Source organism: Platichthys flesus, chromosome 3 (genome assembly GCF_949316205.1).
Source record: "Platichthys flesus chromosome 3, fPlaFle2.1, whole genome shotgun sequence".
In the NCBI taxonomy this organism is placed as follows: Eukaryota; Metazoa; Chordata; class Actinopteri; order Pleuronectiformes; family Pleuronectidae; genus Platichthys; species Platichthys flesus.
This window is the reverse complement of record NC_084947.1, coordinates 26,520,457-26,545,887: the sequence shown is the minus strand read 5'-3', so window position 1 is coordinate 26,545,887 and position 25,431 is coordinate 26,520,457. Positions and strand designations below refer to the sequence as shown.

General features: G+C 41.5%; 3 protein-coding genes across 4 annotated transcripts; 2 read left to right on the top strand and 1 right to left on the bottom strand.

The window, feature by feature from the left end:
* The first annotated feature begins 3,132 nt into the window (after window positions 1-3,132).
* On the top strand, window positions 3,133-5,862 carry LOC133934271 (Golgi-associated plant pathogenesis-related protein 1-like). The gene is made up of 6 exons (XM_062381158.1): window positions 3,133-3,208; window positions 3,706-3,732; window positions 3,908-4,111; window positions 4,482-4,559; window positions 4,793-4,942; window positions 5,738-5,862. Exons 1-6 carry the CDS (start codon window positions 3,133-3,135, stop codon window positions 5,821-5,823), a joined length of 621 nt encoding a protein of 206 aa, XP_062237142.1. The 3' UTR covers window positions 5,824-5,862.
* Window positions 5,863-16,720: 10,858 nt separating this feature from the next.
* On the top strand, window positions 16,721-19,608 carry tubb2b (tubulin, beta 2b). Its single transcript, XM_062384890.1, has 4 exons — window positions 16,721-17,182; window positions 18,056-18,164; window positions 18,253-18,363; window positions 18,451-19,608. The coding sequence occupies exons 1-4, from the start codon at window positions 17,126-17,128 to the stop codon at window positions 19,509-19,511; spliced, it is 1,338 nt and encodes a 445-aa protein (XP_062240874.1). The 5' UTR covers window positions 16,721-17,125; the 3' UTR covers window positions 19,512-19,608.
* A 22-nt stretch (window positions 19,609-19,630) lies between these two features.
* Window positions 19,631-21,980, bottom strand: bcl2l16 (BCL2 like 16). Of its 2 annotated transcripts, none has more exons than XM_062384893.1 (3): window positions 21,527-21,980; window positions 20,829-21,423; window positions 19,631-20,221 (listed from the first exon to the last, which is right to left on the bottom strand). In XM_062384893.1, exons 2-3 carry the CDS (start codon window positions 21,354-21,356, stop codon window positions 20,093-20,095), a joined length of 657 nt encoding a protein of 218 aa, XP_062240877.1. In that variant the 5' UTR covers window positions 21,357-21,423; window positions 21,527-21,980; the 3' UTR covers window positions 19,631-20,092. The 2 variants fall into 2 exon arrangements, with proteins under 2 accessions (XP_062240877.1, XP_062240876.1); XM_062384892.1 differs by having other exon boundaries at window positions 19,632-20,221; window positions 21,523-21,979.
* Between the last annotated feature and the right edge of the window lie 3,451 nt (window positions 21,981-25,431).

Sequence of the window (25,431 nt, the reverse complement as noted above, 5' to 3'; positions counted from 1 at the left end):
AATAAAATAAAACATTTGCATAAAGCAAGCCAATCCACTTGTCCATTTTGATAGAGCATTAAAACCCCCACAAAATTATGGAGAAAAAATTAATGAAGGGACATTAAGAATAGATACAAATTTGCGATTAATCGCGATCAATTTTGAGTTAACTATGACATAAATGCGATTAATCGCGATTAAATATTTTAATCTTTTGACAGAACTAATGAAAACACTTTACCTTTGAAATCCCGCCCCCCCTCTCCTTACTTAAACTAAACGATGTAAGGGAAAGAACCATTCCACACTAATGAGGAGTGTTTTAACTGTAGGCACTTCCCTTAGACGGCCCACATACTCCCCCCCCCCAGCTCTACATCCCGAACATTCAAACACTTACTGTCCTAGAATGATAAATATGAAGCATAATATTATAAACGCTTCTTGGTTTGACTGCCTCACTGGTCTGAGTCAAATAAACAAGCACATCAGCCTATAGTAGGTCCATAAAATAAAGTGTCAACCAAATATGGTAGTAGTAGCTCTGCAAATAATTAAAATAAATTAGAAAGTACAAATGGAAAAGTTCTCAGCTTCTTCTGGTGTCGAGAAATGGATGATCTTTCCATTATGTAGAGCCCTCATCTTGCAAGGGTGTAGGGTGAATCCCCGAAAAGTTCCAGCTTCAATTAACTTTTTCCTCGCTGGATTAAATGGGCTCCGTGCTTGCATGGTTTCCGCTGATACATCTTGAGCAAAGAAGATTTTGTGACCATCGTGAATGAGCGAGCGTTGTTTGGATGAGACAAACTCACGGTCTTGAAATCGTAGGAAGCGATTCGGTGTTGGCCTTGCCAGCGTACGGTGCGCTCTCTCCAAGGTGAGCGATTTGGCGCCGTCGAGTCCCAATCAGATCGGCAGCATGTGCTGGATGTAATCGATCATGGGCTGGGTCTTTTCAGCGTTTTCAGGGAGCCCTACCAGCCTTAAGTTATTCCTCCGGGCACGATTTTCCAGATCTTCCGTCTTGGACTCTAAATAGGCGATGCGTTTAACGTTGTCAGTAATCTCCATTTTCACACTCTGCAGGCCGTCTTTGGTGTCTCCTATGCGCCCTTCGGCCTCCGCGAGCCGCTTAGCATTGGTGGTGATATCTTGTTGGAGGTCCGCAAAACTCTTCTGCACAGCATCGACATAACTATTCATCACAGCTATGCGTCTCTCCACGTTATCAAGTTTTGCCCCGAAGCCATCAAGGGTACTTATCTTGCTGTTAATCGAGGTGACTGTAGCTCTTTTAGCACCTCAGCTAGATCACTCCGTGGGCTGCTCGGCACGTCAGCAACATCGGCTACTGGAGTAGTTTTGAGTTTCTGAGAGCCAAGGAATCTGGAGTCTTTAAGCGTTGATTGTTTAAACATCTTTTAGAAGTAATTAGAAGCGTTAATAACTAGGACTTTGCAAACTTTTAGCAGAGCTGCGAGGAGATCCCACTCTAAGCTGCCATCTTGGTCCGCGGCTCCACAGCGCCCCCCCTATACATTGTTAATGTGGTAAATGACTATTCTAGGGGGAAACGTCTGTTTTTTTAATGAACTATCTACATAGGTGTATAGAGGCCCATTTCCAGCAACTATCACTCCAGTGTTCTAATATACATTGTGTTTGCTAATCGCCTTAGAAGACTAATGGATGATTAGAAAACCTTTGAAAACCCTTGTGCAGTTATGTTAGCAAAGCTGAAAACTCTTTAGCTGGTGAGAGAAACTATAAAACTGGCCTTCCTTTGAGCTAGTTGAGTATCTGGAGCATCACATTTATGGGTTCCATTATACTCTCAAAATGGCCAGAAAAAGAGAACTTTCATGTGAAACTCCCCAGTCTATTCTTGTTCTTAGAAATGAAGGCTATTCCATGCGAGAAATTGCGAAGAAACTGTTAATTTCCTACAACAGTGTGTACTACTCCCTTCAGAGAACAGCACAAACGGGCTCCAACCAGAGTAGAAAGAGAAGTGGGAGGCCCCGGTGCACAACTCAGCAAGAAGACAAGTATATTAGAGTCTCTAGTTTGAGAAATTGACGCCTCACAGGTCCTCAACTGGCAGCTTCTTTAAATTGTACCCGCAAAAAGCCAGTGTAAACGTCTACAGTGAAGATGCGACTCTGGTATGCTGGCCTTCTAGGTAGAGTGGCAAAGAAAAAGCCATATCTGAGACTGGCCAATAAAAAGAAAAGATTGATATGGGCAAAGAACACAGACATTGGACAGAGGAAGATTGGAAAAAAATGTTATGGACAGACGGATCAAAGTTGAGGTGTTTGAACCAAACAGAAGAACATTTGTGAGATGCAGAACAGGTGAAAAAATGCTTGAAGAGTACCTGACGCCATCTGTCAAGCATGGTGGAGGTCTAGGGCTGCTTTGGTGCTGGTAGAGTGGGAGATTTGTACAAGGTAAACAGTTTTTTAAATAAGGAAGGCTATCACTCCATTTTGCAAAGCCATGCCATTCCCTGTGGACAGCGCTTGATTGCAGCCAATTTCCTCCTACAACAGGACAATGACCCAGAGCACACCTCCACATTATGCAAGAACTATTTAGGGAAGGAGCAGGCTGGTATGCTGTCTGTAATGGAGTGGCCAGTCACCAGATCTCAACCCCCCTGAGCTGTTGTGGGAGCAGCTTGACCGTATGGTTCGCAAGAAGTGCCCATCAAGCCAATCCAACTTGTGGGTGGTGCTTTAGGAAGCGTTGGGGGAAATTTCTACAGATTACCTCAACAAATTAACAGCTTGAATGCCAAAGGTCTGCAATGCTGTGATTGCTGCAAATGGGGCATTCTTTTACAAACGCAAAGTTTGAAGAACAGAATTAATATTTCAGATAAAAATTATTATTTCTAACCTTGTCAATGTCTTGACTATATTTTCTATTCATTTTGAAAAACTCATTTGATAAATAAAAGTGTGACTTTTCATGGAAAACACGAAATTGCCTGGGTGACCCCAAACTTTTGAACGGTAGTATATATGAAATAGGATTTCTGCTCCCTGCTGGCACTCAAAATGCAACCCATAGAATATCTTACTGGTCTATATAGGCCTACTGCTTATAATAATCAGCTACCTCTTTTTTTGTGAGGGTGACATGACGTCATACAAAATAGCCCCACCAGAATTTCAGGCTAAAATTTCAGGCGAACGCACCCAAGTCGCAAGAGGGGGTACACAAGCACGCAAGAGGCACATTGCGTGTCTTGCGTGCTTGCGTGCCTGCGTAAATTCGGCCTTTAGAGAGACACCCACTCTGCATCAATCAAGAGTGGTGCAGGCGTGTAGACAATGTGGGCTATTCAGCAACAGCCACACTGTGCGCTGTGAGTCATGAAAAAGGTTAAGTGGCTGCAGGGAAGTACCAGCAGGAAAGGGCTGGGGTTCTGTCCCCTCCTCCATACAGACAAGAGGAAGGAGCGGTGAGATCTGTGTTATAAAAACTGGCTTCCAGACAGCAGTGTGTACACAGGACATTCCCTCAGATCTTAGGAACACAGCCTGACTCAGGTGAGTGCAAGAGATTAGTTTGTGAAAGATACAGTAGATTTGTGTCAGTCATCAGATCATTGTGCCTGAGCACCTGCTGAGTGTTCCTTCAGATTATTTGGTATAATTTATTGGATTTTCTCTTTTAACTCTGTTCTCATTTGTTCTGTTCTCTCTTCAGCCCTCACAACCACAGACATAATGGCAGGTTAGTGCTTCGGAATTATTAAGAAACAAAAACTTCATCACTGTCGAGATCTTTGTCATCACAGGTCAGGAATAATCCTGTCTGTACCCAAGTGTGTGGACAGCCAGGCACAGTAATTGCTCATAGCAAGTTTATTTTTTCTGTGCACTGAAAGACGGTGCTTTCTTTTCTGCAGATGAAAGCTTTCAGAAGGAGTTCCTGGAGACTCACAATGCCTACAGGGCGATGCATGGTGCACTGCCACTGACCCTCAGTAGCGACATGAATGATTCATCTCAGAAATGGGCCGATCACTTGCTGGAGCTCGGTGTCTTCCAACACAGTGATACAAAACATGGAGAGAACATCTACCACATGGTGGGCTCCGGGGCCTTGACAGGTGAGATAAACATTCAAATTGAAACATTTGAAATAAGGAATGCCACTATTCTAGACTGATCATTTAAAAACTAAATGAATACACCTAATAGCACAATCTGGTGTGGTGCTGCAGTTCACCTACTGCAGTGAAACCAGCAACTCCTGGGGGCTGAAAATAACAAGCTTTAAGACATTCCTTAGTCAGTTGTGTAACTGGGACTTCTTGACTCACTATGCTGTTACACTATGTTTAGCATTTATCACTACACTGTCATTTTCTCTTACAGCTTCTTATGTGTGTCATAATGGAATTTTTATCATTTTTTTTTCAATCACATCATTGTAGTTTGTCCATATTGTGTTATTTTTTGCTTTTCTTTTCTCTTTAGGGAAAGGAGCTGTGGATGCGTGGTACAGTGAGATCAAAGACTACAACTGGAGCAGTCCTGGGTTTGGCATGAACACTGGTAAAACACATAACATCCGATGGGCTCCATAGGCCAGATTTGAAATATAGATCCCTTTAAGATAATAACCTTTTTTTTCTGTAATAATCTATTAAACTCAGTAGAAATGCAAAACATTTATATCGACCTTTACTTTTGAAATAGTAACCATTTTATAAAATATTGAGAAATTTAAGTTAGAAACACATCACCACACATTGGCCCTCACTTCACTGCTGTGCTTCTTCTCGCAGGGCATTTTACTCAGGTGGTTTGGAAAGACACCACTAAACTGGGTGTGGGTGTAGCCTCTGTTGGTACCAATGTCTATCTGGTTGCCCAATATTCTCCACCTGGCAACATGAACATGCCAGGATACTTCGAGAAAAACGTCCTTGAGAAAGGTAAGAAATCACCAAATTATTGGAAATCAATCCATAACTTTAGTTTTACTGTCTGTACACTAAATATTGTTATTTTCTTACACTACATATATTTGACCACTCTGCCAATTATTTTTACTTTGAAGATTCCAGTTTTATATAAAAATCACATGGCCCAATTCTAAAAAAAAGCATTTATGTATTATTTAATGTTTTAATGGGTGATATATAATAGAATTAAAAGACAGTATTAATGCAATATATTGACTGTATTTGCAAAGGGGTCAGTTTCTAGTTACTTTTGGAATGTTAATCACCCTTTGCTTCACAAACCTATGATCTTTTACTCATATATATATATTCTAAATTCAGTCCTTTCACTTTAACTTAGTATATTGAAACTGCCACTTTTTAAAGCTGCAGACACATAATGACCTGTTTTGGTTTGAAAAACACACAGAGGAATGCTGCAGCACTGGATTTGTAAAAGGATCGTGAAATCGTAGTTGTGGTTCTTTTTCAGTGAGCAGAAACTCATTGTACATCATAACAAACCAGTTATGTTGGATCCAAATCTTCTTTATGTGTGATGAACTGATAAAGAAAGCCTTTTTTGAATGTGCTTGATGCAACAACTTTTAGAGGATTATCTCCTGCTCACAGTATCTTAGGTACACAAGGACAGATTTCTTCTCATGCAGCCACTTGTGGGTAATCTAGCAGGTTTAACTTGTTCCTATGTTTTTTCCTGCAGCAGCAGCAACAGTTGTATGTTTTTGGTGATTTGGCTTTCAGTTTAACAAATTACTTTTACAGGTAGTGGAGGAGTGGAGAAAGGAACAGACAGCCCCCCCAGTGGGGATTCTGACAAGAGCAAAAGGAAATGTTGCACACTGCTATAGATGACCTAGACCATCCCTCCTGCTGCCTCTTAATATTCCATGTTTTCAATGAAAAATTAAAGCTTGTTTTATAAAAAATGTTTGGTTGAGAATGCTTTTAGCTTTAATTTCTACGCTATTACAGAGAATTTCAGTCAGCAATGATTTCTGAGTCATTTAATACCTATAAAGTAAACACAATAAAATCAGGCCTTCTCCAGATAGATCTAATTTACCGACAGTGTGAAGTTCCAAAATGTACCACCAGGTGGAAGCATAATATAACCAATCGTGTTCAGGTTGGAAAATTAAACAAGCAGGAATTAGAAGCTTTCACAAAATTCTGCAAATCAGACAAAGATCTTTGCTTCATATTTGTAGATAGTGACTACAGTTCCCATAGAACTATTTTCATAAGGTTTCATAAATTGAAGCTAAGAGACACAAAACCAGCCACAGACGTTTCAGAATAAATGTTTTATGTAATATTATAGTATGACGAATCTCAGTGTTTCAGAGTAACATAATGTTCACATACAAGTAGTAGACTACACCCACCATAGTCTTATTTATTCTGTTTCAGCTGATGTATAATCAGTAAGAATAGGGACATAAATGCATTTACTCTGTGTCTGTCCACATCCGGGGAGTGGGACGGCCTGATCGGAGCAAAAGACGTGACCTGCTGGATTTCATCAACCAAGTTAATGGCTGACATACAGCGCCCCCTGTGGCTGTCGGTGCTCACAGACAAGGTTCTAACCCACATTAAAAATTTGTTTTGGCTCAAATGACCTGCCAGATCTGGGCCACAAGTTAGCCATAGCAATACCTGTGTGAGCCAAAGGAGCCGAAGATGGCATGAAATTGTACTATTTGGGCCAAATTCACTCTTCACCACACAGCCATTTTAGGTTCACATCCAGACTAACCCTTGCCAAGAGCACAGAAAAAAAGCTCCATTTGTTTTTTTGATATTTGGGAGACATTTGTTATTTTACAAGTGGGCCACTTTAGGCCCACATCCGTTTTGTCCAGACCACAAGAAGGTCAGATGTAACGCATCTTTGTCTGAAGAAGCCCACATATGAATGCTATTTAAGAATGTATCTGTTTCGACTCCAAATAACTGATAACAATGTCTTCATAAAGGGCAGGTCATCTTCTACTGAGTCCACCATGTTTCCATAGAAGACCAGAAGTATCCTACCAAACACAGGCTCCAGGTCCATAAAGGCCCTTAGAAAGTCTTGAATCAACAATTCCATTGTTTTTATTTTGAACATCATCGATAACTCAAGATGTGTGAAACTCTTTTGGACAATACACATTAAATGAATTTGACAAGACTCTCCTTTACATCGTTCCTTGATCTCAACTTTTTCATCTGCTGCCAGTGACTCAAACGGTGAGCACATTTACTGTCTCAGGGAAACTACATTTCCCATGAGCCCTGTAGTTTTGCGATCCCCTCCCTTTGCTGGCATCTTGTCATGATGCAAGCCTGAAGCTGCCAGGAAATCTGCACTGCTGGCCTAAAGCCATTGAAGGCAACCAGTCTTTTAGCTGATGACATTTTAGTGAGGAATACAATATCAATCAATCAATCAAATTTTATTTGTATAGCCCATATTCACAAATTACAATTCATCTCATAGGGCTTTAACAGGGTGTGACAAAAACCCTTTTAACAGGGTAACAATATGTAGAAACCTCAGAGAGAGCCACATGTGAGGGATCCCTCTCCCAGGACGGACAGAAGTGCAATAGATGCCACGTGCAGGAGAACATCATCAATAATCAAAGTCTCTAGCAGCATTGATGAAGCACAGTCCATGCTCAGCAACCATCTAGACCTCGATCCACCATCCAGACCAGACGCCACTCCAGTCCTCAGTCACCGTCCACCGCCGCCCACCAGGAGGACCCATCACAAAGCCACCACCGCGGTCCTGGTCCACCGCCCGTGCCCAATGCCAACGCGACACAGGGTCCGCCACCAGCACCACGATCAGCCCACATGACTCAGAATCCGCCACACTGGATCAAACACCGCGACCCCCGGTGCGCGATCCACAAACCGCAATCCATGGTACGGCCACAGAGGCCCTGGATCTGCGGGTGATAAAGCAAAGGGATTCCGGGGAAGGGGGGTAGGGATGGAGAAGAGGAAGGAGAAGCTGGAAAGAGAAGCTCCGTGTGTCATGTGTCATAAAATAGAACAAGTAACGTTCTGGCGCACTAATTAGCTCTAACTATAAGCTTTATCAAAAAGGAAGGTTTTGAGCCTACTTTTAAACGAACAGATGGTGACTGCCTCCCGAACTGAAAGTGGTAGATTATTCCACAGCCGAGGGGCTTGATGGCTAAAAGCTCTGGCTCCTACTCTACTTTTAGAGAATTTAGGGACGACAAGTAGGCTTGAATTCTGGGAGCGGAGTGCTCTAGTGGGTTTATAAGGTATTAACATCTCTTTAAGGTATAAAGGCGCTATATTATTAAGGGCCTTGAAGGTGAGGAGGAGAATTTTAAATTCTATTCTAGATTTAAGTGGAAGCCAGTGTAGCGGTGCTAATATTGGAGAAATGTGCTCTCTTCTCTTTGTTCTTGTCAGGACACGTGCTGCGGCATTTTGGACAAGCTGTAGAGTCTTTAACGACTTCCTGCTGGAGCCTGATAATAATGAATTACAATAGTCCAGTCTCGATGTAACAAAGGCGTGGACTAGTTTTTCTGCATCTTTTTGTGAAAGGACATGTCTAATTTTTGAAATATTACGCAAGTGGAAAAAAGCGCTCCTAGAAATTTGTTTTAAGTGACTATTAAAGGATAAATCAGGATCGAAGATCACTCCCAAGTTCCTGACTGTTTCATTGGAAGCAAGGGCAATGTCGTCTAGCGCAGCTATATCATTAGATAATGCATCTCTAAGGTGTTTGGGGCCAAGTATTATAACCTCTGTTTTGTCTGAGTTTAATAAGAGAAAATTGCGGGTCATCCAGTTTTTTATGTCCTTGAGACATGTTCGAAGTTTAGTTAATTGATTACTTTGTTCAGGTTTTATTGACAAATATAACTGGGTGTCATCCGCATAGCAGTGGAAATTTACCAAGTGTGTCCTGATAATGTTTCCTAGTGGAAGCATATATAATGAGAATAAAATTGGGCCGAGCACAGAGCCCTGTGGAACACCATGATTAACTTTGGTGCGCACAGATGACTCATCATTAATTTGCACAAATTGGGAGCGATCAGAAAAATACGATTTAAACCAGTTAAGGGCGGTTCCATTAATGTTAATTAACTGTTTCAGTCTTTGTAATAAAATTTGATGGTCAATTGTGTTGAATGCTGCACTGAGATCTAACAGAACGAGGACAGACACAAGTCCCTGATCTGAGGCTATTAAAAGGTCATTAGTGACTTTTGCCAAGGCTGTCTCTGTACTGTGATTGGCTCTAAACCCCGATTGAAAGTCTTCATATATATTATTTTCCTGGAGAAACTCACACAACTGATTGGCTACCACTTTTTCTAAGATTTTAGAAATGAAGGGGAGATTAGATATTGGCCTGTAATTGGCTAAAACCTCTGGGTCTAGGGTGGGTTTTTTGAGTAGGGGTTTGATGACAGCTATTTTAAAAGACTGTGGTACATAACCTGATGATAATGACAGATTGATAATGTTGAGTAACGAACTATCAATTAGGGGCAGAATTTCTTTAAGTAATTTGGTAGGAAGGTCATAAAGATATTGCTATTTAGGGATCGAGGAATACTGGGTTCGGTGGAGGTGTGACTCTCTGTCAGCCTGGCTACAGTGCTGAAGAGAAACCTGGGGTTGTTTTATTCTCTTCTATTAGTTTTAATAGTAGGCGGCTCTTGCTTTGTGGAGAGCCTTTTTATATTCTTTAACACTATTCTTCCAGTCTATTAGATTTTCAACATTGTTGCTGGAGCGCCACTTCTTTTCTAGTTTTCTTGATAATTGTTTTAACTCATTTGTCTGGGAATTATACCATGGAGCTAATTTACTATGTTTGACATTTTTCTTTTTTAGAGGCGCTATTGAGTCTAATGTTAATTGTAATGAGTCTGCAGAGCTATCGACGAGGTGGTCGATCTCAATGGAGCTCAGGGTATTAAAGAATTTGTTGTTTATATATACTGCTAATACGGGTTTAAATGTAATTGGGATTATTTCCTAAAATTTAGCTACAGCACTATCAGGTAGACATCTAGAAAATTAATTTTTTTTAATGGCATATATTCAGTTATTGAAAAATCAAAGGTTATTAAATTATGGTCTGATAGAACTGGATTGCTTGGAAGTACTGTTAAATGTTCAATTGCGACACCGTACGATAATACAAGGTCAAGTGTGTGGTTACCACAATGAGTAGGTTTGTGCACACACTGACAGAGTCTCTGAAACCAATAGAGTCTAGTATTGAAATAAATGCTACGCTAAGGCAATCTTTATTATTATCAACATGAATATTAAAGTCACCAACAATAATAATTTTATCGGTCTTTAGGACTAAGTTTGATAAAAACTCAGGGAATTCCTTTAAAAATTCAGTATAAGCCCTGGGAGCACGGTAAACTACAGCAAATATGATTGGCTGTTGGTGGTTCCTGGATTGGCGTGGAAGACTAAGAACCAGACATTCAAATGACTTGTAGCTGAGTTTAGGTTTAGGATTAATTGATAGACTGGAGTTAAAAATAGCAGCAATTTCTCTAGGAACCTGTGAATTGATATGACTGGGGGGAGTAGATTCATTTAGACTGACATAATCATCAGGATGCAGCCACGTCTCAGTGAGGGACAATAAATCTAAACTTTAAACCAATATGGTTTAAAGTTAACGTAATGCTACCTGTAGCAAACTTAAACTGATCTCTAAAACAGATGTTAATACTCTCAGTATTAATTACAAGTCATTTGACAGACTCTTTTATCCAAAGCAATTTGCAATAAGTGAATTCAACATCTATGTGGGGCCATTTAGGGGTTCAGTATACTGCGCAAGGACACTCTGGCTTGCAGATGGGCAAGACTAAGGATTGAACTGCCAACCTTCTGGATTGGAGGACGACCAGTCTACCCCCTCAGCCACAGCCACCCCAGTTAGTATATACCCAATCAAGTCGAGAGATGCAGACTGATGGTACATTTGAGACTAGAACCTCCCGCGGGGCATCAAGTTGGCCCTTATATTACAACAGTGCAGGTGTTTTTATGTAACATGATATTCTGTTGTAGCAGGGTGGGCTGGTGCATCCTGGATTTCCCCTGCACCACACTGACCATCATTCTTTGTGCTCTGTAAGGATGTGACTGTGCATAGCCCGTTGGTGACTATCTGGCTTTATTAGCCTCAAATGTACTTCTTCACTCTAATCTCTGGAGAGCTGCCATACAGGCACTCCTGTGTGTCTCTTAAAGGCACACATACTTAAGGATATAGGGGGAAAGCAATGGATACAGGTCTCTCTGTTTTATTAAAAGGCAAGACTTTGTATATGTATTTGGCTAATGTGGTCTGACTAGTGTTAATGCAGCTAGATTGCATCTACATTTCCAGTTGTTCCAATGGAAGGCTCTCGTCTTCTGAGGATAGTAAAAAAAATTCAAATAAATATTGAAGCAGAATCAGGGAGGTTGAGGAAAGGGTTTAGGTTTTTTAGATTGAATGGTTGTGTAACATTTGAAACATGTTAGGACCCCTTGCCCTAGTCTCGACAAAAAATTGAGAACTCGAGAATACAGTTGTACAATTTTAACTGGAAAATGTCAGCAGAGCAGTTTACTTTTAAATTAGGAATATGTAGCATCATATTCGCATAATACTTCATATTTTGGTTCATCAGTACCACATTATCATAAGTGTCAGTTCCCTGAATTTTTTTTGAAAGAAACTAAGTCTACTCTGAAGAAAGAACCACACAAACTTTGACAAAATACCATTTTTGGTGAAGACATAGGAATTTCAACAAGACCCTGATACTCAATCGTTTGACCCAAAAGTAGATGCTACACAGACAAAGGCACAGTAAACAATTTGTTTGCTTCGTAACAAGGATGAGGAATCATCACAAACTCTGGCAGACTGACATGGAACTGATGAAACAAACTGACACTGAACAAAAAGAAACACAAAGACTAAATACGCTTAGTTGCGTGACACAGGCAATACTTATGAAGGCATTGTACCTCTTCAACCAGTCCAAATTTCAATTTCTGACAGAGCATTTTTATGGACTTTCAAACTGAATATTAGGCCTCATATAAATCCTCCATCTTATTCACAGCTTTGACATAAGGAGACAGTATAACTGTTACATAACGTATACATACACTGCTGGTAACATTCCATACAATGTTTATAAGGACCTGGTGTTAAACTGCACCAAAACACACAGTATAAGTGAAAGTAAGAGCCTAAGGCCATGAAGGACCAGCAGTCTAAACCAGCACTAGGGCACACAGTGTAAAATGGTCAAATCAGGGACTGTGTCTTTCTATGATTACATCAGCCACAGTTGAGCAGGATATAGGAAACCATTCTGCTTTATCTCACCTTAGGAGGCCATGTGCTTGGAAACAACTCAGAGGAAGAAGGGTTTCATGGTGGTTTCATAACATTCAGGTCCGGTAGATTTCAAAAGGTAAAGCATCATGTTTTCTTAACAGTTGTAATGTGATTTTTTTTTACAGTTGAACAGGGCTTTCTTTACTTCTGGCTTCCTCTCCACAGGCTGAAGCTCATGTGTATTGTGCTACTCAAACCCGAGGGCCATGTGAACACGTGTCTTCTCAGAAGCAAAATAGTTCTAACTGGTGGCTTTAACATATTCTTGAGTAAAAAAATACTTTCCATTATATTGGGAGTCGTAAATTACCAGAGGGCTGATTTTCGGACATAGCAGAGACTTTTCTGCGCTGTGCTAAGCTACATATGCTGCATCATGGCTGAGCTTCTGATTCATTTATTTAAATAAAAAAAGGAAATCAGTACCAACAATATTTTACCCTAAAGAATATATAGTTTTTCAAATACAGAAAAACATCGAATTAAATCCAGTCTTAACCAACTCTCACATATATTCAAATGCTTTCTCAAAAGTCAGCTATCAGTGGCCTACATCCAAAACTCTCATCCTTCAACTTTACAGCTCTGCAAAACTGCTCCTTTCCCAGCTCCGCCATTATACTTTCCAGCCTCTTTCACAAAGAGACCTGAGGTTGTACCTAGCAGTCAAACAAACAGATTGTCCTTACACACTTTGATCATGTCTGATTTGTTTCTATAGACTGAAAGGGCCATGTTGTGCTGCAGAATTTGACACTGGCTGAGTGCGTCTGCAGTGGGAAGTCAGTAACCTGATATTAGAGTGATTCAGTGGTTCTCCTAGCAGACATACTGTACATGAGCCCAGCTGCTCTTGTCTGACACCTGTCGACCTTAGCAGCCCTTTCCCCACAATATCTATAACAGGACCAGTCGCACATGAGATGAACATAGGACCAGCTGGTGCATTATTGTCCTCAAAATGAATTTAAGTTTGAATGTTGAATTCAAGTGTCATAGTTATTCTAAGGTCTCACCTGATTTTTATCTATCCCTAACCTGTATTCTACTGTACAATATGGCCTCTTCTTACAAGCCCACCTCTGCACTGTATAAGTCAGCGGAACCTGGCGGCATGAGCCATAACCATGGGGGGGTAATATGATTAAGATTCAAGCAGAAACACCTCACTATTAATTTCACAGACAGTCGGTATGTGGAATGCACTTATTGTGAACCATTCAAAAAAAAATGCTAGAGGACGTGCAGTGCTGAGTTTGGTGTGATTTTGCGATGTGTTCCATTCAGCATGATCAGAAATTGAATAAACAGGCAGCCAGCCCTCTGTAACAGATTTCCGTGGAACTGTTTGAGGAGGACTCACAGATGACAACGAATCGTTCTGAAGTAGTACCAGAGCATTAACACAGGACAAGCAAACAGTCCACTCCAAACAGAGAGGTTTAGAACAGATCAAATCAGTCAGTCAAATCCAAACTATGGAATAGTGTCTTTCTTCATTTCTATATAGCAGTTGATACTTGAGTAAACAATATTACTGTAAAAAGCAGCTTAACATGGACATCATGACAATAGTCAGCACTTCGTTGTTGAGGACTTCTCGCCACCACATTCCCCTGCTCTTACAGATATAACGGCCTAATTGGACAGCGTAGGTCTCTGTGCACCAGTCGCTAACTGGCAGAATTCAAAGTCAGAGGAAGGTTGTTCAAAAAATTCCAGAATACGTCATTGGCCACAGAGTGAGTAACACCTATGAGTGCAGTCATCAAATAGTTCGAACCATTCTATAGGAAGAGAAAATCTAGGATCAAACCAGGAACATGTGTTTTTCATGCCATGGCCCAACATCTGGCTTCCAAAGGAGAACATGACTGAAACTGTTTGGTGGAAATATTGATATGCTAGGATCCTTGTTCTTCACTACCAGATTCTCTCCCTCTTTGACTGTAAATTATAGCTTTCCTAAGTGAATAATAGATAGGCGGCTGTGGCTGAAGGGTCGGCAGTACGATCCCCAGTCTGACCCATCTGCATGCCGAAGTTTCCTTGGGCAAAATGCTGAACCCTGAATGGCCCCCCATAGAATAACTAAGTGCTGCGAATAGATGCACCGTATGAATGTGTGTGTGAATGGGTGAATGTAGAACTGTACTGTAAAGCGCTTTGAGTGATCATAAATACTAGATAAGCGCTATATAAATTCAAAACCATTTACCATTAATTATGATGAAATTACATCAGTGGCATAACAGGAAATCTGGTTAGAGCATATATCCTTTGAGCAGGGTTGATGAGGGCACATCTATCCCAGCAGCATCCGTTTCCTTTTTGTAGTATTGATCTGGCTGCTGGAGGCAAAATGCTGCATGCTGCTGAGTCATGGGATGCAGCACTGGTTCAACAGGGCTTCACAGACACATGCTGCTTGTTACTGTACTGTGAGCACACTAAAAGGCGAGTGCCTGGTCATGTGGTACGGTGCTCTTGAAAAGCATCAAAAGGCAAAGTCTTCTCCCTGTTCACCAAAAGCTTTTTGACCTGCTCCGGCTTTCACCACAAACCACTCAGTGCACCTTTTCTTCCAAAGAAAGATGTCAATGAATAATTCATAGTTTTTTTACACAAAGGCAACCGACTTCAGAGAAACAGAAATTACTTAGATCAAAGAGAATCTTCACTGTGTCCTGAGGCTGCCTGCAATATACTGTCAGACTCATGTGGCCTGCTGGAGTTTACTGTGGATGTTAGAAATTAAAATGAATCCAGTCCTATGTTAGCAGGACTGTTACCACGACTTCACACATACTGAGTTCATGAGGCAATATTTCCCTAAAAGAATTACTCTACACCCTAATGTCAAAATCAACAACCAACATCTTAAAATAATTAACCTGTTTTATCTACATTAAACGTATTAATTATTTTAATTTAAAATGAATACAAGTTGCTCCACGAGTGCTTGGAGCTTGGATCTAAATGCCAATGTTAATATGCTAGCATGCCCGTAATGACAATGCTAATACTTAGCAGGTATAATGTTTGCCATGTTCACATTATGATTTATTGTGTTGTTGGTGCAAAGCATTGCATGAATATAAACTGATCATACATCATAAGGACAATATGAATGCAAATGTACTGTCAATCCATCCAATAATGAACAATATAGAACCATAACTGTCATCCTCATAGTGACACTTGAGGCAACATCAGACAATGACCGAAGTCATTATGATTCTTTCTCAGGGCACAGGACAATGTATTCAAATGATGTGTCAAACTACACAGTGGTTGAGCTAAACGCTGTGGGTATAGTCTGAAAAATTGTCATATTGTGTTCAGCAGTTTCAGGAAGCACTCAGGAAAACAACAAGACACAAGTAAAAAAGGGAAGAGGCTGCAATACAAGCTAGCTGGTCTTATATTCTGAGTCATTCTCTCAGTGACCTACCTCTGTCATGGAGCACACAGAGGAGACTTTTGTGTGTTAGATTACAATGCACAGAGAGAATGAGCCTGGCCTACATACAGTGTGATATGATAAGTGTAGCAGTGGTGTTCCTGCCAGGCCCAGAGAATATGAATTTATGAGAACACGATTAGACTTAATGAAACAGAATGAATCCATTGCTATTCATATATCCCCAGAAAGCCTTTACTTTTCTGCACAATAACTAATCTACATAACAATTTATGGTATGTACTGATACTGTGCTAAAGGCTTGGTGGCTCCACAGAAAGCCTATTATGAAACCCTGTGCTACTGCACACCAGTCAGCTGTGTCCAGCCTAATCGTCATGGCGACCACTCCCTAGGAGTGGCGGTCCATCATTAGAGACAAGGCCTTGGCAAAGGCAACAAGAAGAAATGCTTGAAACACAGCCACTGTCTCGGCTATGAATAAAACCATCTGCCCTCATTTAACAGCAACATGAGGATAAACGTTTCTATTCTCTGTACAGCATGTCAGCTTTTATACACATTAAGTTTAAGCCTTACATTGGATGTAATATTTATACTCTATCACTAGAATGAACCAGGAATGCGTGAGATTCTCCCTCTGAGGGTAAACCTACAGCAGCAGCTCGTCTCTGAGCACTAACTGCAGCACAGGGTCTGACGTGTCCACGGTGCTGCTCTGTGATGAAAGTCTGAAGACTACAGGCCTAACCAGCACATGACTGGAAATCACTGTTGTAGCATGAGCAGAGGCAGGGCCTGTGTCATTGCGACAGTTTCCGCTGATGAATCCTCTCACTGACAGCTGCATCCTGTTCGCCACGTCGGCTGTGGCTAGCGAGCCGGCGACTGGGATTGTGATCAGCAATTTGATCCAATACTTGAATAAAAAAAACTTTCTCTGTCTACGTGTACAGCTTCGAAGCGGCAGTGAAGTGCAGAACACGGAGTGTGATGTCAGCATCGTGAATCTATTCCGCCATGTTGAGAGAAGTAGGTCTACGTCTACAGATTAGTAGTCACGCGTTAGAGATGACTGTGACTGACAGACTGTCTGGTCCAATGGCAGATGAGTCTCTGAAGATTTGATTGGTCAAAATTTGTGTCTGTAAGAAATACTTCCGCGGATCAGCCAATAGGCATTCGAGTGGCGCAGAAAAGGGCGGGTTCTGTTTTAGTATAAAGAGGAGGGTTGAGCCGTACACCCTGCATATAGAAGCTAAAGTCGTCTGTGTGGAAGACTCTCCAAACCAGTGCGAAAATGAGGGAAATCGTCCATCTCCAGGCCGGACAGTGCGGGAATCAGATTGGTGCCAAGGTTAGTGAAACCCTTTTTAACACTGGAGTCCTGAACTGAGTCATTTTATTTCAATTGAAATGGGTTGTGCTGTATTCCTGAGTATGTGAGCCGCTGCTTTGTGTCCATACGGGTCCCTGAAAACCACACCCTGGGAAGATCGATGTGTCCTTCTCAGGGAACAATGGGGGTTAAACGTTAGATCTACACTCGGTGACTTTTAGATGCTGTTTTAGCACCCCGATTTTATCGAAAAGTGGACCAAGTAAAGCCATTTAAACTCAATTTTGACATGTTTTTCAAATTTCCTCGAAATCACTTGGTCCTTCCATTGTAAATTCATCAGATGTTGTAGTAACCGTTTAATAGTCATCTGAACAATAACGGTGGGATAAAATTAGGATATGTTAATTCATTAAAACCGTTACTCAACGGTAGCGCAATGCGAAAAAGGAAGTGAGGGTTTTATTTTATAAGAATGAAAGAGTCCTTCAGTCTGTAACGTTTTCGCTCGTTGGGTGATTTTTGTGCTGATAAAACGCGTTTGCACCGCTACCAGGAGAAATAAAGGCTCTTTTGTCTGAGAGCGCAGCTGCGGCTCACCCAGGCCCTCCTGGCACTGCTGTCTGAACTGCGCCCGCTCTGGGCGGAGTTGGCGGCTAGTGACGTAACGAAGAATTTGAAACTCATAACCCATGAGTCTCAGCCAATAGAGGGTGAAGGCGCGCGCGCCGAAGGCTGCATGGCGGGAAATTAAGTTGGTTAAATTACAACTTTGATCAATATGAATTCTTAAAAAAAAAAAAAATACGGGAAAAATCGAATCTATTCAGGTGGATGAGCGTGACTTGGTCGTTTATGCTTTCCTCAGTTAACAAGTTATTTTTCTCCTAGTTCTGGGAGGTCATCAGTGACGAGCACGGAATTGACCCAACTGGAACCTACCATGGAGACAGTGACCTGCAGCTGGACAGGATAAACGTGTATTACAATGAGGCCTCAGGTTAGTTTCTTTCAGTCTTCATTTTAGATGACTTAAGTTGCAGAGTATAGTCAGACATGACATTTTCTCTCTCGTCCGTATTTTGCAGGTGGTAAATATGTTCCCCGTGCTGTGCTGGTGGATCTGGAGCCGGGCACCATGGACTCCGTGAGGTCCGGACCTTTTGGCCAAGTCTTTAGGCCAGACAACTTTGTATTTGGTAAGATTTCATTAAATGTGTATTTTCAGATATTATAATGCACCGTTAGTTCTGCAAAAAGCCTAATCTTTAATTCTTCCCTTACAGGCCAGAGTGGTGCTGGCAACAACTGGGCCAAGGGTCATTACACGGAAGGTGCAGAGCTGGTGGACTCTGTCCTGGATGTGGTGAGAAAGGAGGCAGAGAGCTGTGACTGCTTGCAGGGCTTCCAGCTCACACACTCACTGGGTGGGGGCACTGGCTCCGGTATGGGAACTCTGCTCATTAGCAAGATCCGTGAAGAATACCCAGACCGCATTATGAACACCTTTAGCGTGGTGCCCTCCCCAAAAGTATCAGACACAGTTGTTGAGCCCTACAACGCCACACTATCAGTCCACCAGCTTGTTGAAAACACAGACGAGACCTACTGCATCGACAATGAGGCCCTCTACGATATCTGTTTCCGTACCCTCAAACTCACAACCCCCTCTTACGGAGACCTCAACCACCTGGTCTCTGCCACCATGAGCGGCGTCACCACTTGCCTCAGGTTCCCTGGGCAGCTCAACGCTGACCTGCGCAAGTTGGCTGTAAACATGGTGCCATTCCCCCGTCTGCACTTCTTCATGCCAGGCTTTGCTCCCCTCACAAGCCGTGGCAGCCAGCAGTACCGATCGCTCACTGTGCCAGAGCTCACCCAGCAGATGTTCGATGCCAAGAACATGATGGCTGCCTGCGACCCACGTCATGGCCGCTATCTGACCGTGGCTGCCATCTTCCGTGGCCGCATGTCCATGAAGGAAGTGGATGAGCAGATGCTGAACGTACAGAACAAAAATAGCAGCTACTTTGTAGAATGGATCCCCAACAACGTGAAGACTGCAGTCTGTGACATTCCTCCCCGTGGCCTCAAGATGGCAGCCACCTTCATTGGCAACAGCACAGCCATCCAGGAGCTGTTCAAGCGCATCTCTGAGCAGTTCACTGCCATGTTCAGGCGCAAGGCTTTCCTCCATTGGTACACCGGAGAGGGTATGGATGAGATGGAGTTCACCGAGGCAGAGAGCAACATGAACGACCTGGTGTCCGAGTACCAGCAGTACCAAGACGCAACTGCTGAGGAGGAGGGAGAGTTTGAGGAGGAGGGTGAGGAGGAGCTCGCCTAAAGTCTTCCAATCTGCTGTTCTTAAAAATTGTTTCGTTCTTGTAACGTGTGTTGTTCTGTCTGCTGTTGGAGTTAATAAAAGTTCAACAAATGGTAAACCTGTCTGTTTTTAATGACTGTGCATTCCAATACAAACCTAATTATCATGTACAGGTTTAGATGATTGGCAGATGCATGGTTACATAAAGATGGAAGCAGTTAAAGTACTATTGCCCAGATATGTTTACTTGAGCGTGTACTGTGCCTCTTAAAGGCTTAACTTTACTTCAGTAGTTCTCAGAACTTTAGTCTGGAAATGCAGGGTGCCATTTCCAAAGTAGTCAACAAACCCAAACCATAAATCCAACCTCAATAACTAGACTTTGACAACGGCGATGGGTGATGCATAATCAAAGTCAACAAATTGCTGACTAAACACGATAAGCTGGCATGTGACTGTCGGAATGGCTTATACTACTTGTGTTACACAACGATATGTTTGTTACCTGAATAAGGTTTCTGTACATTTTAAAGAAACTACAACGCTCCCAGAGGACAGTGATGTAGCACTTCCTGATGGTGATCAGTAGGGGGCAGTGCTGGTTAAGCCATTCTTTTCCACAGCAGGTAGGTGATGATGCTTGTGGCCAGTGCCAGCAATGTCCAGCAGCACACACTCTTCACCTGACCCTCCAAGCGCTGCTTCTCCCCAAAGCGTGACACGAAGCCACTCTGTCAGACAGAAAAAAAAAGATTTCACCACAATATATAAAGTGATAGTAGGATGTGTTCAATACAGAGGGAACCCCATTAAACATTGGGAAGCATTCTTATCATTTAGATACGATGTGAAGGAACTGCAGAAATTGCTAGTCCATTTGGTTTGAAATGTGATCTAACAACCAATTAACAACCTATGTATTTTGTACAGTTTCAATACAACTGTCAACATTTGTAATAGCATTTTGTCTGAAAAGGATGTTGATGTACACCTCCAAGGTTGGATTATTAATCAATTAAACAAGGCTGTAATGCCATTGTGTGGCACTTAGTTTGTGGTAATTTGTGAATAGAAAGTTATATTTTTACTAGAACTTTGATTCGAACTAATAACATAACCTTTATAATAATAAAAACTATTATTACTAAATTCATTAAAAGTAATACATTTATTTTATTTATCAATTGAATTACTTAAATATAAGAATTATAATATTTTCATATTATTAGCAGGTGGCAGACAATACACAGAAAGTAAGAGGGATTCAACATAGCGACACATTGCTTTGGTTTATAAGAATCATCTTCCTCTTCTCTATATTCTCTTGTGAGCACTCACCCATCCTCCCCTGTCTTGTATGTCAGGGCAGATGACCCTCTGTACGTAAGCGCCCACACAGTCCTTCAGCTGCGGCAAGACCCCCAACATGCCCCTCTCATGGCAATGCAGAGCCATCTGGCCAGCCAGCACATACACTGACAACACAGCGCTCCAGGCCAGGTCCCTGCGGCGCCCCACAGGGACAGGCAGAAAGAAGTTCTCATCAAGGATGCTCATTAGCATAGGGCAGGCGGTTTTCTCCGTCACATCCTGGAAAACACGAGGCCAGCGTCTGAAGAAGATGGGGAAACGGTTGAGGAGCTCGTCCCCTGCATGGCGCAAGGCTGAGGTGCAGGCAGTAGGGGCATGACCCATGCTCCCATCTGCTCCCCCTGTGGTAATATAGTTGATGTAATCATGGGCCATCAGAAATGCTTCTCTCACCAGGGGATCAGGACTGTCCAGACCCTGTAAGGCCTCTGGCTCCTCCAACTGACACATAGTCCCCTCTGACCACTCAACGAACCACAAAGCTTTTTTTCTCATTAGGCCTTAGCCGACAGATTTCCGTGCAGCAGAGCCAATCTCCATGTCACCTCCGTGTGTCATGGTGCTGTAGGGATACGGCGAAGTAAAAACTCACATTAGAATATAGAGAAGGGGAATTAAATTGCATACTGCAGTGTCATATAATGAAGTATGTTCAACTCACCTACTCGTCATTATTACAAACACACCAATGCAGAGGGAAGAGCCAGGAGGTAAAATAGTTGAGGTCCAGAGGAGTGGGTCTTTGCGTGTTGCAGACAGACTAGGTCAGCCCGTCCCCTCACCAGCTAAATATAGAGCCCTTGTTGGAAACTGACACTGATCTCCCACCTCATATGCACAGTCATGGCTACTCCTGACATACATTCCGAAATCCAACACAAGCAGTAGGCTAAATAAAGAATAAAGCACAGAGAACCCACACACCAAGGAGGAACAGGTCAGCTTTACACTGACCAGAGAGCCAGAAAGTTTTCTTTGAAAAAAAAAAAAATTGTGTTTTAATTTAGTTTTCATTAACAAAAACACTAATGAACAACTTCACAAATCTGGGCCAGCAAAAGGTCAACCAACCAACTAGCCTCTGGTATCCAGTGAAGCCAAGATAACATCACCACAAAAACTGCCCCTCAACCGGGGAAAATATATAGTGGATGATCAAGCCACTCAAAACACAAAAGGGGGGTAGATTTAGACATACTAATATCGAAAACAATCTACAGCCACAACATACCACCCCAGTATAAGGCCATATCATATTAACTAAGGAACAATAATTAAACATAAATATCAAACAGTAGTCAAAGATTAACAACTAAAAATCTAAATAAGGAAACAAGGTCCCTCCCCATGATTACACAAGACATGGTAGAGTCCAATTAATGCTCAAAGCCATTAAAGGTTGTCTGCTGCAGCTGGACCTCCTTTTGATGAATGGCCAGATGACTCAAGCAGCAACCCCCCGAAACTAGTAACTCAAAGAAAACCTGATTAATTATCGAAGAGAAGAAAGATGTAAATACATGAGGTATGTTGTATGAAACCAAATCTGTGTCCAGTTATTTAATAAATGAAGTCTGTTGTATGAAACTAAAATCTATGTGTCCATTATTTATCTGTGTTGTGTGTGCATGTAAAAAGAGAAACAAACTAAGCAAATTAGGAATTAAGAAAGGACACCACAATGTTACTGAATGTGTGTGGTTTGTCCATCACAAAAGTATTTAACTTTTTGTGATAATTGTTTCAGCCACTGATTTTGTCACATTTAATGACCTTTAGGTTGACTGCAGCTTACTGCATTTACTAACCTTAACTTGCAAAACAATTGTAGAAATGTTTGTTGTCATAATAGCCTGCTGAATAAGAGCAATTTTGAGGTACTTGTATTTGAACTTGACTTATCTTTACAATTCTGGCATTTTATACTTGGATAGAAGGATAGTCTATATTCACAAATCACAATGTATTGCATTAGACAAAGCAAACCAACTGAATGTAAAGTAGTTGAAAGTAACTCTACCCCGTATTACAGTTAATCGCTGCTTGAATAATTCACAGTTGTTGTTGTGAAAAATTTTAGCTGGAACTACGCTCTGACCAATAAATAATATACAATCTGTTGACAAGGCTGACGATATCAACACAGAAACTAGTCCCGAGGAAATTTATTTGCGCTGAGGTCATCGAATGCTCAGCCAACTTGTGATATGGCTCTATAAAGCTATTCAACTATATATTAGTTGTATTGTGATCAAAGTGTCCATCACCTGTAACTTTAACTTTGTTTTAATCTAAAAAAAATGACAGATGGACATCGCACAATAATATGAAATGTATATTGTATATCATTCTTGGTCATGAAAAGAGTCATCAATTATTCTAGTGAGCATATAATGATTAAAAACATAGCTCCAAGGAAATCTGTTAATTCATATCTGCTCTGTGGATTAGTTAGAGTAATGGAACAGAGTTAAGACATAATTTCCCTGTTCTGTGAGTGGCACAAACAAAAATCCCACCCTCATCGCATTAGAACAGAGACAGGTACAAATAAAAGCAAAACTAGCTGCATGGAGAAACACCAGTACATGTCAATGAGTGCCGTCAGACCTAATGTCACCACACGGGAGCAGTAATGTATTACGAGACACACACAGACTCATTTACCACTGCTTGTGTGTGTTTTGGGGCTGTGGCAGGTATTTAGTCATATATGCAGTGCAATTAAATCTCTCCACATGTTCAGCAATAATCGTATCTCTCTATTAAGTTAAAACACAAGCATGTAAATGCAAGCATGAGGAGCCATTCTAATTAAATTCAAATAAACATTTAAATTAAGGATACTGCCTATTAGAGCCCTTCTGTGGACTCGCACTGAGTCAAATGTCGAAATCAACATTGTCCTTTAAGAGTTACTTCTCCTTTTTGAACTGGCTTATGCGTCACATGGGGGATCAGTCAAACGCTCTGTGTTTTGCATTTATGTTCGTAGTTAATATACTGATTTATAGCAGAGCAAAGACATGATCATGTGGTATCATTAGTGGCTCTATGTTCTCTGGCCATCTGGCGTTGCATACTTTGTGAATGTGCATGGGAGGGAAGATAAGGCTAACCATCCAGAAAGAGCCCTAACCTACCCCCTTCACAAACACACACACACACACTGTTTCAGATGTAGCCCACTATCAGGGCTAGTGTTTAAAATGGCTACCTTGTTGTTCCTCGCTGCGAAGCCATGGAACAGGGGAAGTGACTGGGTTGTTAGAGGCTGCTATCAGGCCTCTCTTATGTGCATGTGGCAATGTCTGCAAGCAGAGGAAACTTCCTGTCTCCTGTTTGGAGGATTATCACGTGTGCAGAGTAGCATTGGTAAAGATAGTATAGGAAACAACGTGAGCTTTAACCTTTACCATGTTCATCAGTTTAGCATGTTAGCAAATGTTATTGATTTTGCAGCTATTTGTCTAAAAATATTTGATCAACTGAAATTGTGATCTGATTATGGTGCCAGATTAGAGAGCTATGCATGTGTTTTTATGTACTTATCAATCATGCTGCGGCCACATTGTATTTTGTGGATCGTGATGGCAGCTGATGGGTTCTTTTTCCAACTCTAATGCTTACTTATACAATATGCTTATACTCACATATGCTACTATCACTATTAGGGGTCCATCACTTGCGACTCTCGAGATTTTTAAGTTTTTGTTTTTCCCATTTTTAAAAGGATTATCGTTGGTAGTTTTCTTCACCCTAGTTAAGGGCAGAAGGGGAAATCCTTGTTAAGCCCCTTGAGGCAAATTGAGATTTGTGAATATACAAATAAAATTTAAATAATTGATTGTTTGAACAAAGTCATGGACCCACAGACAGTTCACCCACAGCACAAACTTGCTTAGTAATCAGTGGTCCGGTCATTGTGGGAAGATTAAGCTGCTGGGGGCCTTATCGGCAAAGATCTGTTACATGGCAGCTTCATTATTTACAAGGCCAACAGCCAGTGCACTGAAGATGAATCAATTAGCTGAGTGACAGAAGATAAATCAGCAGCAATCATGATCGTTAATCCTGTAATTCATTTTCAATCAAAAATGCCAAAAAAAAAATGTTTCGTGCTCCTCAAAAGCGAATCTTCTTTATTCACAAAAACCATAATGATCTTTGGCTTTTGGACAGCTAATTTAAGAAAGTTATATGTTTGAACAAGTTACCCTCGGCTTCATGGAATTCGATGGGCGCAATTCTTACATGCAAATAGTTACACACTGAGAGATTAATCAGGAAACTGGCATCATCAGTATGAGTACTAGTAGCATCATCAGCGACAGCCCTGCAGTCCTGAATAATGTTCTAAATTCTTAATCAAATTTAGGATGCATCAAAAACCATGGTTGTTTGGGTCCCTGCAGGGCCAGGGTTCCAGATCTGAACTCTGACCCTCTTTCTTCTTCAGCATTCAAACCTAGCCTCCAGTTGACACCACATGTCTGGCAAGTATCTGCTGTAACTTAATGTGAGGCCTTACAAACTTTCCCTGTCCACTAATAGCAAATGGAAGAGTTCT